Below are 13,889 nucleotides of genomic sequence, written 5' to 3'. Positions count from 1 at the left end.
CCTGAGCTACAGCCTGTCCATCCTGTCCTCCTGTACTGCAGTTGGAATGGTCACCAAACCCTCAAACGAACAGTCCCAAGACTTCTCCATCCATAACGAGGACTTCCCTGCGCTGCCTGGTCCCAACTACAAGGACCCCACGGCGAACAACGACGACAGCATAACGGTGGGTCTTTAATCTCTAGGAGGAACTTAGACCATTTGATATAAGGTCCGTTTGGTGTTGTTCCTGCTGAGTGGAGTTGATCATCGTCTGTGTGACTAATGTGGCTCAGCTCGGAGGCTTCGTCGATGGGTAGAGAGACCTGGAACTAAACTAGGACAAAACTAACTTATTATTGATTCATGTCGCAGGGACATGTGTTCTAGTAGCAGGGGGTATGAAAGCTGCTGGGGGAATCAACACGGGTCACTGTCTGAAACAGCATCTCTAATGGATTGCGAGGGAGACGGATGAGGGACTTGTGAGCTGCTGTTTACTATGGGACGTGGCTTTTGAAATCCATTGTAAGGAGGGCTGTTTAACCTCTGTGGGATATGTGGGACGTTAGCGTCCCAAAAGCCAGGGGAAATGCAGAGCGCGAAATTCAAATATATTACTATAAAAATCTAACTTTCATTAAATCACACATGCAAGATAGCAAATTAAAGCTACACTCGTTGTGAATCCAGCCGACATGTTAGATTTCAAAAAAGGCTTTTAGGCGAAAGCAAACAACACTATTACCTGAGGATAGCACCATAGTAAACAAAGAGAGAAAACATATTTCAACCCTGCAGGCGCGACACAAAACGCAGAAATAAAAATATAAATCATGCCTTACCTTTGACGAGCTTCTTTTGTTGGCACTCCAGTATGTCCCATAAACATCACAAATGGTCCTTTTGTTCAATTAATTCTGTCGATATATATCCAGAGAAACACCGGTTCCAACTTGCTCAACGTGACTACAAAATATCTCAAAAGTTACCTGTAACCTTTGCCAAAACATTTCAAACTACTTTTGTAATACAACTTTAGGTATTTTTTTAACATAAATAATCGATAAAACTGACGCTAGCTTTCTGGTCACGCGCCTCTATCTAACAGTACACTTCAAGTGACCCTTGTTCAAGATGGCCGTACTTCTTCATTAAACAAAGGAATAACCTCAACCAATTTCTAAAGACTGTTGACATCCAGTGGAAGCGATAGGAACTGCAAGAAGGTCCCTTAGAAATCTGGATTCCCAATGAAATCCCATTGACAAGAGTGACCTCAACAACAAAAAATCTGAATGGTTTGTCCTCTGGGTTTCGCCTGCTAAATAAGTTATGTTATACTCACAGACATGATTCAAACAGTTTTAGAAACTTCAGAGTGTTTTCTACCCAAATCTACTAATAATATGCATATCTTATCTTCTGGGGATGAGTAGCAGGCAGTTGCATTTGGGCATGCATTTCATCCGGACGTGCAAATACTGCCCCCTGTCACCCAGAAGTTAATGAAGCCAGTGTAAGTTTCCCTGTTTTTCTGTTCTGAAGTGTAGTTCTATTTATCCCACAGGAAGTAGTTCAATTTAGTGAAGACCGTTTCAGTGACGTTATTAGACTATCTTTAGTGTTCGGAGGAGAACCAACCGCACAGGGAAAGATACTGGGACTCTAACAGGATTCTTCCTCCCTGTGTAGAATGTACTCTTCCACTATGCCTCTTCATCCCTCCCCGGAATCTACTCTGCTACTCTTCCTGTCTCTCCCCGGAATCTACTCTGCTTCTCTTCCTGTCCTTCTCTCCAGAATCTACTCTGCTTATCTTCCTGTTCCTCTCTCCAGAATCTAAACCCTGCTTCTCTTCCTGTCCCTCTCTCCAGAATCTACTCTGCTTCTCTTCCTGTTCCTCTCTCCAGAATCTACTCTGCTTCTCTTCCTGTGTCTCTCTCCAGAATCTACTCTGCTTCTCTTCCTGTGTCTCTCTCCAGAATCTACTCTGCTTCTCTTCCTGTCTCTCTCTCCAGAATCTACTCTGCTTCTCTTCCTGTCTCTCTCTCCAGAATCTACTCTGCTTCTCTTCCTGTCTCTCTCTCCAGAATCTACTCTGCTTCTCTTCCTGTCTCTCTCTCCAGAATCTACTCTGCTTCTCTTCCTGTCTCTCTCTCCAGAATCTACTCTGCTTCTCTTCCTGTCTCTCTCTCCAGAATCTACTCTGCTTCTCTTCTTGTCTCTCTCTCCAGAATCTACTCTGCTTCTCTTCCTGTCTCTCTCTCTCCAGAATCTACTCTGCTTCTCTTCCTGTCTCTCTCTCTGCAGAATCTACTCTGCTTCTCTTCCTGTCTCTCTCTCTCCAGAATCTACTCTGCTTCTCTTCCTGTCTCTCTCCAGAATCTAAACCCTGCTTCTCGTCCTGTCTCTCTCTCTCCAGAATCTACTCTGCTTCTCTTCCTGTCTCTCTCCAGAATCTACTCTGCTTCTCTTCCTCTCTCTCTCTCTCTCCAGAATCTAAACCCTGCTTCTCTTCCTGTTCCTCTCTCCAGAATCTAAACCCTGCTTCTCTTCCTGATCCTCTCTCCAGAATCTAAACCCTGCTTCTCTTCATGTCCCTCTCTCCAGAATCTAAACTCTTCAGGTAAGACTTCCAGCAGCACAGACGGGCCCAAGTTCCCCGGGGACAAGAGCTCAACAGCCCAGAACAACAACCAGTCGAAGAAAGGCATACAGGTGTTACCGGACGGTGAGGCTCAATTCCTCTCTCTCTCCCTCACTCTGTCCCTCACTCTGTCCCTCACTCTGTCCCTCACTCTGTCCCTCACGCTGTCCCTCACGCTGTCCTTCACTCTGTCCTTCACTCTGTCCTTCACGCTGTCCTTCACTCCATCCAACCTTTCACCTGTCACAGGACAGGACCTGACTAGGAAGACCTGGTGTAGGTGATGACTAGGAAGACCTGGTGTAGGTGATGACTAGGAAGACCTGGTGTAGGTGATGACTAGGAAGACCTGGTGTAGGTGATGACTAGGAAGACCTGGTGTTGGTGATGACTAGGAAGACCTGGTGTTGGTGATGACTAGGAAGACCCTGGTATAGGTGATGACTAGGAAGACCTGGTATAGGTGATGACTAGGAAGACCTGGTGTAGGTGATGACTAGGAAGACCCTGGTGTTGGTGATGACTAGGAAGACCCTGGTGTTGGTGATGACTAGGAAGACCCTGGTGTTGGTGATGACTAGGAAGACCCTGGTATAGGTGATGACTAGGAAGACCTGGTGTAGGTGATGACTAGGAAGACCCTGGTGCTGGTGATGACTAGGAAGACCTGGTATAGGTGATGACTTAATTATAAAATGAATCAGCGATGTTGTCCCCACGGTGAGTGTTCGCTGCTTCTCTGGTCAAAAGCCCTGGATTAACACAGAGGTTGGGGCTAAACTAAAGATCAGGGCTACCACACGTAGAGGTATCGTAGACAACCTCGATGCTACGGCTGAGGACAGGAATAAGTACAAGAAGGCACGCTACGACCTCCTTAGTCATCAAACCAGCAAACGGACAATACAGGAACAAGGTGGAATCCTCCTACACAGGTTCTGACGCCAGCCTCATGTGTCCCGGGGCTACAGACCATTACGAATTACAGAGGAAGAACCGGCCGTGATCTGCCCAACGATGCCTCTATCAGACGCTCTCCACGCTTTCACAACCACATGGAGCCGGGTGTGAGGGCCGTCGCCGACCCAGAGGACTGGGTGATCTCACTCTGCCAGTCCGACGTGAGAAGGGTCTTTAATCAGGTCAAGGCCGCGGACCCCCGACAGCATTCCAGGGCGCAGGACCGCTGGCAGGCATATTCACAGTAACGTTCAACCTCTCCTTGTCCCAGTCTGTTAATCCCCACGTTTTAAGATGTTTCACCATGATTCCTGTTCCTAAGAACTCTTAAGGCTTCGTGCCACAACGACTACCGTCCTGTAGCAGTCACTTCTGTAATCATGAAGTGCTCTGATAGGCTGGTTAACCCCAGCCCCCTAGACCCAGCCTCAATTTGCATACCGCCCCAACAGATCCATCGACGATGCGATCTCAACTACTCTCCTCACCCACCTAGATGAGAGGAATACCTATGTGAAAATGCTGTTCATTGACTACACCTTAGTCCCCTTCAAGATCATCACCAAGCTTAGGATTCTGGGTCTGGACACCTCCCCCTGCAACTGAATCTTGGGACTTTCTGACTGGCCAACTGCAGGTGGGGACAGTTGGCAGCATCACCTCCGCCACGCTGACCCTTAACACAGGGACCCCACAGGGGTGTGTGCTTAGTCCCCTCCTGTACTCCCTGTTATCCCACGACTGTGGCGCCATGCAGGTCTCCAACACTAAGTTAGCGACGATGAGTCAGCTTACAGGGAGGAGGTCCGTGATCTGACAGTGTGGTGCTGGAGCAACAACCTCTCCCTCAACGTCAACAAGACAAGGAGCTGATCCTGGACTACAGGGAGGAGGTCCGTGACCTGACAGTGTGGTGCTGGAGCAACAACCTCTCCCTCAACGTCAACAAGACAAGGAGCTGATCCTGGACTACAGGGAGGAGGTCCGTGACCTGACAGTGTGGTGCTGGAGCAACAACCTCTCCCTCAACGTCAACAAGAGGTCAACAGGAGCTGATCTGCCCTGGATCACGTGACGCTGCAGAGGGTCGTACGGACAGCCCAGTACATCACCGCTTGGTATGACGACCACACCGCCCTGGATCACGAGACGCTGCAGAGGGTCGTACGGACAGCCCAGTACATCACTGCTTGGTATGACAACGGCACCGCCCTGGATCACGAGACGCTGCAGAGGGTCGTACGGACAGCCCAGTACATCACCGCTTGGTATCATGACCACACCGCCCTGGATCACGTGACGCTGCAGATGGTCGTACGGACAGCCCAGTACATCACTGCTTGGTATGACGACTGCACCACCCTGGATCACGTGACGCTGCCGAGGGTTGTACATCACCGCTTGACAGCCCAGTACATCACCGCTTGGTATGACAACGGCACCGCCCTGGATCACGAGACGCTGCAGAGGGTCGTACGGACAGCCCAGTACATCATCGCTTGGTATCATGACCACACCGCCCTGGATCACGTGACGCTGCAGAGGGTCGTACGGACAGCCCAGTACATCACTGCTTGGTATGACGACTGCACCGCCCTGGATCACGTGACGCTGCCGAGGGTCGTACGGACAGCCCAGTACATCACCGGGGCCGAGCTACACGCCACTTTTTAAACATTTCCTATATATAGTATGGGTGCTCACTTCGTGTATTTTATATTTCCTTGTTTCTGATGTTTTTTTCTAGTAATGAGTTGATATTGATTACTGCATTGTTGTGTTTAGCGCTACAAGAAAGGAATTTGACTGTAGTTGTTCACGTGACATTACAACGTTTTAACTAAGACTTTTCCATGGTCAGGAAAAATTTAACCTAGTCATTTTGCCATCAGCCGGGCACGAAGGTCAACGTTCAACTCCAGTTAGACGGGGTCTCACACACAAACACACACTCAAACACACACACACACACACACACACACACACACACACACACACACACACACACACACACGGGTCCCATCCTCATTGGTCTCTCCTCTCCTCCTCCCCTCCAGGTCGCGTGACGAACATTCCCGGGGGCATGGTAACAGACCAGTTTGGGATGATTGGCTTGTTAACGTTCATCAGGGCAGCGGAGACGGACCCTGGCATGGTGCACCTAGCACTGGGCAGTGACCTGACAACACTAGGACTCAACCTCAACTCGCCAGAGTAAGTCTGGTCGTCTCTAGGGCATTTAGAAACTCTCTCAACAGGACCTGGGAATAACTGATCCAGGAGCAGTTTAGGCCGCAGCCGTAGTTAGACTCTAATTTATGGAGGACATTTAGAAACTCTCTCAACAGGACCTGGGAATAACTGATCCAGGAGCAGTTTAGGCTGCAGCCGTAGTTAGACTCTAATTTATGGAGTCAGACGGAGTGACGCTTCATTATCCATCAGTAGATGCAGTATAATAAACTGATGTGCTGTGTGGTGTAGCTGCTGTCTGTCTGTGGTGTAGCTGCTGTCTGTCTGTGGTGTAGCTGCTGTCTGTCTGTTCTGTGTGGTGTAGCTGCTGTCTGTCTGTGGTGTAGCTGCTGTCTGTCTGTTCTGTGTGGTGTAGCTGCTGTCTGTCTGTGGTGTAGCTGCTGTCTGTCTGTGGTGTAGCTGCTGTCTGTCTGTGCTGTGTGGTGTAGCTGCTGTCTGTCTGTGCTGTGTGGTGTGTGTGGTGTAGCTGCTGTCTGTCTGTGCTGTGGGGTGTAGCTGCTGTCTGTCTGTGCTGTGTGGTGTAGCTGCTGTCTGTCTGTGCTGTGTGGTGTAGCTGCTGTCTGTCTGGTGTGTGGTGTAGCTGCTTCCTGTCTGATGTGCTGTGAGGAGTAGCTGCTGTCTCTCTGTCTGATGTGCTGTGTGGTGTAGCTGCTGTCTGTCTGTCTGTGGTGTAGCTGCTGTCTGATGTGCTGTGTGGTGTAGCTGCTGTTTGTGTCTGTGCTGTGTGGTGTAGCTGCTGTCTGATGTGCTGTGAGGAGTAGCTGCTGTCTGTCTGTCTGATGTGCTCTGTGGTGTAGCTGCTGTCTGTCTGTCTGCTGTGAGGAGTAGCTGCTGTCTGTCTGATGTGCTGTGAGGAGTAGCTGCTGTCTGTCTGATGTGCTGTGAGGAGTAGCTGCTGTCTGTCTGATGTGCTGTGAGGAGTAGCTGCTGTCTGTCTAATGTGATGTGAGGATGGCTGATCTCTAGATCTCTACTATAACAGTCCTTCTGAAGATAATAGTGACAGTTTGGCTGATCTCTACTATAACAGTCCTTCTGAAGATAATAGTGACAGTTTGGCTGTTACTGGGAGTAGAACGGGCTGTTACTGGGAGTAGAACGGGCTGTTACTGGGAGTAGAACGGGCTGTTACTGGGAGTAGAGCGGGCTGTTACTGGGAGTAGAGCGGGCTGTTACTGGGAGTAGAGCGGGCTGTTACTGGGAGTAGAGCGGGCTGTTACTGGGAGTAGAGCGGGCTGTTACTGGGAGTAGAGCGGGCTGTTACTGGGAGTAGAGCGGGCTGTTACTGGGAGTAGAGCGGGCTGTTACTGGGAGTAGAGCGGGCTGTTACTGGGAGTAGAGCGGGCTGTTACTGGAAGTAGAGCGGGCTGTTACTGGGAGTAGAGCGGGCTGTTACTGGAAGTAGAGCGGGCTGTTACTGGGAGTAGAGCGGGCTGTTACTGGGAGTAGAGCGGGCTGTTACTGGGAGTAGAGCGGGCTGTTACTGGGAGTGGAGCGGGCTTGTTACTGGGATTGGAACGGGCTGTTACTGGGAGTAGAGCGGGCTGTTACTGGAAGTAGAGCGGGCTGTTACTGGGAGTAGAGCGGGCTGTTACTGGGAGTAGAGCGGGCTGTTACTGGGAGTAGAGCGGGCTGTTACTGGGAGTAGAGCGGGCTGTTACTGGGAGTAGAGCGGGCTGTTACTGGGAGTAGAGCGGGCTGTTACTGGGGAGTAGAGCGGGCTGTTACTGGGAGTAGAGCGGGCTGTTACTGGGAGTAGAGCGGGCTGTTACTGGGAGTAGAGCGGGCTGTTACTGGGAGTAGAGCGGGCTGTTACTGGGAGTAGAGCGGGCTGTTACTGGGAGTAGAGCGGGCTGTTACTGGGAGTAGAGCGGGCTGTTACTGGGAGTAGAGCGGGCTGTTACTGGGAGTGGAGCGGGCTTGTTACTGGGATTGGAACGGGCTGTTACTGGGAGTAGAGCGGGCTGTTACTGGGAGTGGAACGGGCTGTTACTGGGAGTGGAGCGGGCTGTTACTGGGACGGGGTGAGGAGTGGCTCTTTCACACACCTGTACACCTCTCTTGGCATCTCCCTCCTCCAGTCATAAGAAGATGAGCAGCCTTCACTAATCAGTCCTCCTGCTACATGTTGTCTCCTCCTGACAGCCTGAGAGTAGTAGCAGGCAGCTGATCTCTGCTGTAGCCTCCTGAAAAACACACACTCACTGGACAATAGGCTGCTATTATGTCCAATTCTGTCATTTTTTTACAATCTAAAAACGAAGAAAAGGACACGCCATTGTAGCCTGTTAACATGGCAACAAAATAATCTGTCAGTAACAGCATGACCACTTTCTCGTCCTTCAGAAACCTGTACCCCAAGTTTGCGTCTCCCTGGGCGTCAGCACCGTGTCGACCCCAGGACATCGGTACGTATCCTACCCAGCCAGAGTGCTCTAGAGGTGGGATAGATTCTGCCAGTTTCCCCGTCTGGTTCTCTCTAACCACTTCTCTCTTTCCTTCCAGACTTCCATGTTCCATCTGAGTATTTAACCAACATTCACATAAGGGACAAGGTATGTACCTCAGAGACAGAATAAACCCACCCAGGGTTGGGTTGCTGTTGGCCAACATGGCAACAACACACCCCCATTCACCCTTATGGCAGCCCCCCCGCACCTCTCTGATTCAGACCTTCTTCTAAGTTGTTCATTAAGGATGGTTAAAGTACTTTTTCTAACCAGCTCAATGTAACGTTGTTGTTTTGACCCTCGTGTTATTGGCCCCTCTGTTTGGGTGCACTAGCCACACTTGTTGTAACTGCTCTGTCCACTGTGAGAGTTGAATCATCTTTTTATCTAGCATGGTTGAAATAAGAATGGCACGGTTAGCTTCTGTTGATGGTGCCAGGTCGCTGACTAGATCAATAACCTGTTTCCCCTCTCTCTCTCTTTCCTCTCTCTCTTTCCTCTCTCTCTTTCCTCTCTCTCTTTCCCCTCTCTCTTTCCCCTCTCTTTCCCCTCTCTCTTTCCCCTCTCTCTTTCCCCTCTCTCTTTCCCCTCTCTCTTTCCCCTCTCTCTTTCCCCTCTCTCTTTCCCCTCTCTCTTTCCCCTCTCTCTTTCCCCTCTCTCTTTCCCCCCTCTCTTTCCCCCCTCTCTTTCATCTCTCTTTCCTCTCTCTCTCTCCTCTCTCTCTCTCCTCTCTCTCTTTCCTCTCTCTCTCTTTCCTCTCTCTCTCTTTCCTCTCTCTCTCTCTTTCCTCTCTCTCTCTCTTTCCTCTCTCTCTCTCTTTCCTCTCTCTCTCTTTTCTCTCTCTCTCTCTTTCCTCTCTCTCTCTCTTTACTCTCTCTCTCTGTCTCTCTTTCCTCTTTCCTCTCTCTTTTCCCTCTCTCTCTCTCTCGTTCCCCCCCTCTCTCTCGTTCCCCCCCCTCTGTCTTTCTCCCTCTCTCTGCAGCTTGCTGCAATCAAACTGTCTCGGTATGGGGAGGACCTGCTGTTCTATCTTTACTACATGAACGGAGGAGACCTCCTTCAGCTGCTGGCAGCAGTAGAGCTGTACGTATACAGACACACCACACTGTGTGAAGGCTAGCTAGTGTCTGCTATGGTAACAGGCTTGGTGAGGTGTTTGTTTTACTCACCTTTTCTTGTGATCGAGCGCCCTCCTCTGGGTTGTAGTGGTACTGACGTGGAACATGAAGCAGAACATACCTCTGTAGTCAGGCCCCTTCTGCTACCTCTATGTAGTCTGGCCCCTTCTGCCACCTCTATGTAGTCAGGCCCCTTCTGCTACCTCTATGTAGTCTGCCACCTCTATGTAGTCTGGCCCCCTTCTGCCACCTCTATGCACCTCTATGTAGTCTGGCCCCTTCTGCTACCTCTATGTAGTCTGGCCCCTTCTGCCACCTCTATGTAGTCTGGCCCCTTCTGCCACCTCTATGTAGTCTGGCCCCCTTCTGCCACCTCTATGCACCTCTATGTAGTCAGGCCCCTTCTGCCACCTCTATGTAGTCTGTCAGGCCCCTTCTGCCACCTCTATGTAGTCAGGCCCTTTCTGCTACCTCTATGTAGTCTGCCACCTCTATGTTGTCTGGCCCCTTCTGCCACCTCTATGTAGTCTGGACCCTTTTGCTACCTCTATGTAGTCTGTCAGGCCCCTTCTGCTACCTCTATGTAGTCTGGACCCTTTTGCTACCTCTATGTAGTCAGGCCCCCTTCTGCTACCTCTATGTAGTCAGGCCCATTCTGCTACCTCTATGTAGTCTGGCCCCTTCTGCCACCTCTATGTAGTCAGGCCCCTTCTGCTACCTCTATGTAGTCAGGCCCCTTCTGCCACCTCTATGTAGTCAGGCCCCTTCTGCTACCTCTATGTAGTCAGGCCCCTTCTGCCACCTCTATGTAGTCAGGCCCCTTCTGCTACCTCTATGTAGTCTGCCACCTCTATGTAGTCTGGCCCCTTCTGCCACCTCTATGTAGTCAGGCCCCTTCTGCTACCTCTATGTAGTCTGGACCCTTTTGCTACCTCTATGTAGTCAGGCCCCCTTCTGCTACCTCTATGTAGTCAGGCCCCTTCTGCTACCTCTATGTAGTCTGGCCCCTTCTGCCACCTCTATGTAGTCAGGCCCCTTCTGCTACCTCTATGTAGTCAGGCCCCTTCTGCCACCTCTATGTAGTCTGGCCCCCTTCTGCCACCTCTATGTAGTCTGGCCCCTTCTGCCACCTCTATGTAGTCTGTCCCCTTCTGCCACCTCTATGTAGTCTGTCCCCTTCTGCCACCTCTATGTAGTCTGTCCCCTTCTGCCACCTCTATGTAGTCTGTCCCCTTCTGCCACCTCTATGTAGTCTGTCCCCTTCTGCCACCTCTATGTAGTCAGGCCCCTTCTGCCACCTCTATGTAGTCTGTCCCCTTCTGCCACCTCTATGTAGTCTGGCCCCCTTCTGCCACCTCTATGCACCTCTATGTAGTCTGGCCCCTTCTGCCACCTCTATGCACCTCTATGTAGTCTGGCCCCTTCTGCCACCTCTATGTAGTCTGTCCCCTTCTGCCACCTCTATGTAGTCTGTCCCCTTCTGCCACCTCTATGTAGTCTGTCCCCTTCTGCCACCTCTATGTAGTCTGTCCCCTTCTGCCACCTCTATGTAGTCTGTCCCCTTCTGCCACCTCTATGTAGTCTGTCCCCTTCTGCCACCTCTATGTAGTCTGTCCCCTTCTGCCACCTCTATGTAGTCTGTCCCCTTCTGCCACCTCTATGTAGTCTGTCCCCTTCTGCCACCTCTATGTAGTCTGCCACCTCTATGTAGTCTGCCACCTCTATGTAGTCTGCCACCTCTATGTAGTCTGCCACCTCTATGTAGTCTGCCACCTCTATGTAGTCTGCCCCCTTCTGCCACCTCTATGTAGTCTGCCCCCTTCTGCCACCTCTATGTAGTCTGCCCCCTTCTGCCACCTCTATGTAGTCTGCCACCTCTATGTAGTCTGGCCCCTTCTGCCACCTCTATGTAGTCTGCCACCTCTATGTAGTCTGCCACCTCTATGTAGTCTGCCACCTCTATGTAGTCTGCCACCTCTATGTAGTCTGCCACCTCTATGTAGTCTGCCACCTCTATGTAGTCTGCCACCTCTATGTAGTCTGCCCCCTTCTGCCACCTCTATGTAGTCTGCCCCCTTCTGCCACCTCTATGTAGTCTGCCCCCTTCTGCCACCTCTATGTAGTCTGCCACCTCTATGTAGTCTGGCCCCTTCTGCCACCTCTATGTAGTCTGCCACCTCTATGTAGTCTGCCACCTCTATGTAGTCTGCCACCTCTATGTAGTCTGCCACCTCTATGTAGTCTGCCACCTCTATGTAGTCTGCCACCTCTATGTAGTCTGCCACCTCTATGTAGTCTGCCACCTCTATGTAGTCTGTCCCCTTCTGCCACCTCTATGTAGTTTGATTTTCAAGTCTTATAATCAATTGATACTACCGTATACAATGCTCTGCCCTAACGTATGACCTGTGACCTGTGACCTCAGCTTCAACCGGGACTGGCGGTACCACAAGGAGGAGCGTGTGTGGATCACGCGGGCGCCGGGCATGGAGCCCACTCTGAAGACCAACGCCTATGAGAGAGGCACCTACTACTTCTTTGATTGTCTTAACTGGAGGAAAGTAGCCAAGGTGAAGGACAGAGGCTTGAGGACTGTTACCGTAGTTACAGTGCATTCAGAAAGTATTCAGACCCCTTGACTTTCTCCACATATTCTTTGTTACAGCCTTATAGAAAATTATAAAATTGATTTAAATTGTTTTTTTCTACACACTCAACCCCCTAAAAAACAATTCGACATTTTTGCAAATGTATAATATATTTTTTTTTTACAGAAATATAAGATTTATATAAGAATTCAGACCCTTTACTCAGTACTTTGTTGAAGCGCCTTTGGCAGCGATTACAGCCTTGAGTTTTCATGGGTAAGTTTGGCACACCTGTATTTTAGGATTTTCTCCCATTCTTCTCGGGTTCTTGGTCAACTCCCTGACCAATGGCCTTTCTCCCCTGATTGCTCAGTTTGTCCTGGCTGACAGCTCTAGGAAGAGTCTTGGTGGTTCTAAAATTCTTCCATTTCAGAATGATAGAAACCACTGTGTCCTTCGGGACCTTCAATGCTGCAGAAATATTTTGGTACCTTTCCCCAGAGCTGTGTCTCGACACAATCCTGTCTTGGAGCTCTACAGACAATTCCTTTGACCTCATGGCTTGGTTTTTGCTCTGACATGCACTGACAACTGTGGGACCTTATATAGACAGGTGTGGGCCTTTCCAAATCATGTCCAAGTTGTAGAAGCATCTAAAATCAAAAATCAAATCAAATCAAATGTATTTGTCACATACACATGGTTAGCAGATGTTAATGCGAGTGTAGCGAAATGCTTGTGCTTCTAGTTCCGACAATGCAGTAATAACCAACAAGTAATCTAGCTAACAATTCCAAAACTACTACCTTATAGACACAAGTGTAAGGGGATAAAGAATATATACATAAAGATATATGAATGAGTGATGGTACAGAACGGCATAGGCAAGATACAGTAGATGGTATAGAGTACAGTATATACATATGAGATGAGTAATGTAGGGTATGTAAACATATAAAAGTGGCATTGTTTAAAGTGGCTAGTGATACATTTATTACATCAAGATGCAGTAGATGATATAGAGTACAGTATATACATATGAGATGAATAATGTAGGCTATGTAAACATTATATTAAGTAGCATAGTTTAAAGTGGCTAGTGATACATGTATTACATCAAGATGCAGTAGATGATATAGAGTACAGTATATACATATGAGATGAGTAATGTATGGTATGTAAACATTATATTAAGTAGCATTGTTTAAAGTGGCTAGTGATATATTTTACATAAATTCCCATCAATTCTCATTATTAAAGTTTTTGCTTTGTCATTATGGGGTATTGTGATGTCATTATGGGGTATTGTGATGTCATTATGGGGTATTGTGATGTCATTATGGGGTATTGTGATGTCATTATGGGGTATTGTGTGTAGATTGATGAGGAAAAAACAATGGAATCCATTTTAGAATGAGGCTGTAACATAATGTGGAAAAGGGGAAGGGGTCTGAATACTTTCCCAATGCGTTGTAGTTACAACTAGAAATCAGAAATACTGTTGTTGTTTTTTGTGTGTGTGTGTGTGAGGGGGGGGGGGGGGGGGTGTCAAGGCAAGCTAACAATAACAGCTTTTCTTTTTCTAAAATACTGTTGTTGTCCACTGCTCTCCCTAAAATACTGTTGTCCTCTGCTCTCCCTAAAATACTGTTGTCCTCTGCTCTCCCTAAAATACTGTTGTTGTCCTCTGCTCTCCCTAAAATACTGTTGTCCACTGCTCTCCCTAAAATACTGTTGTCCTCTGCTCTCCCTAAAATACTGTTATCCTCTGCTCTCCCTAAAATACTGTTGTCCTCTGCTCTCCCTAAAATACTGTTGTCCACTGCTCTCCCTAAAATACTGTTGTCCTCTGCTCTCCCTAAAATACTGTTATCCTCTGCTCTCCCTAAAA

The 13,889-nt window shown here is 49.0% G+C and overlaps 1 protein-coding gene across 1 annotated transcript in view; it reads left to right on the top strand.

Annotated features, from left to right (window-relative positions):
- Nucleotides 1-13,889, top strand: part of LOC139393678 (CCR4-NOT transcription complex subunit 2-like) — an 88,424-nt gene that overhangs the window by 67,811 nt on the left and 6,724 nt on the right. The window contains exons 8-14 of the mRNA XM_071142021.1: nt 42-166; nt 2,593-2,713; nt 5,647-5,803; nt 8,189-8,250; nt 8,348-8,397; nt 9,275-9,375; nt 11,836-11,980. Coding sequence (XP_070998122.1) covers nt 42-166; nt 2,593-2,713; nt 5,647-5,803; nt 8,189-8,250; nt 8,348-8,397; nt 9,275-9,375; nt 11,836-11,980 — 761 coding nt within the window. The remainder of the gene's footprint in view (nt 1-41; nt 167-2,592; nt 2,714-5,646; nt 5,804-8,188; nt 8,251-8,347; nt 8,398-9,274; nt 9,376-11,835; nt 11,981-13,889) is intronic.

Source organism: Oncorhynchus clarkii, unplaced genomic scaffold, assembly GCF_045791955.1.
Source record: "Oncorhynchus clarkii lewisi isolate Uvic-CL-2024 unplaced genomic scaffold, UVic_Ocla_1.0 unplaced_contig_795_pilon_pilon, whole genome shotgun sequence".
Taxonomy (NCBI): domain Eukaryota; kingdom Metazoa; phylum Chordata; class Actinopteri; order Salmoniformes; family Salmonidae; genus Oncorhynchus; species Oncorhynchus clarkii.
Note: the sequence above shows the minus strand (reverse complement) of the source record. Positions and strands in the feature narration are given on the sequence as shown.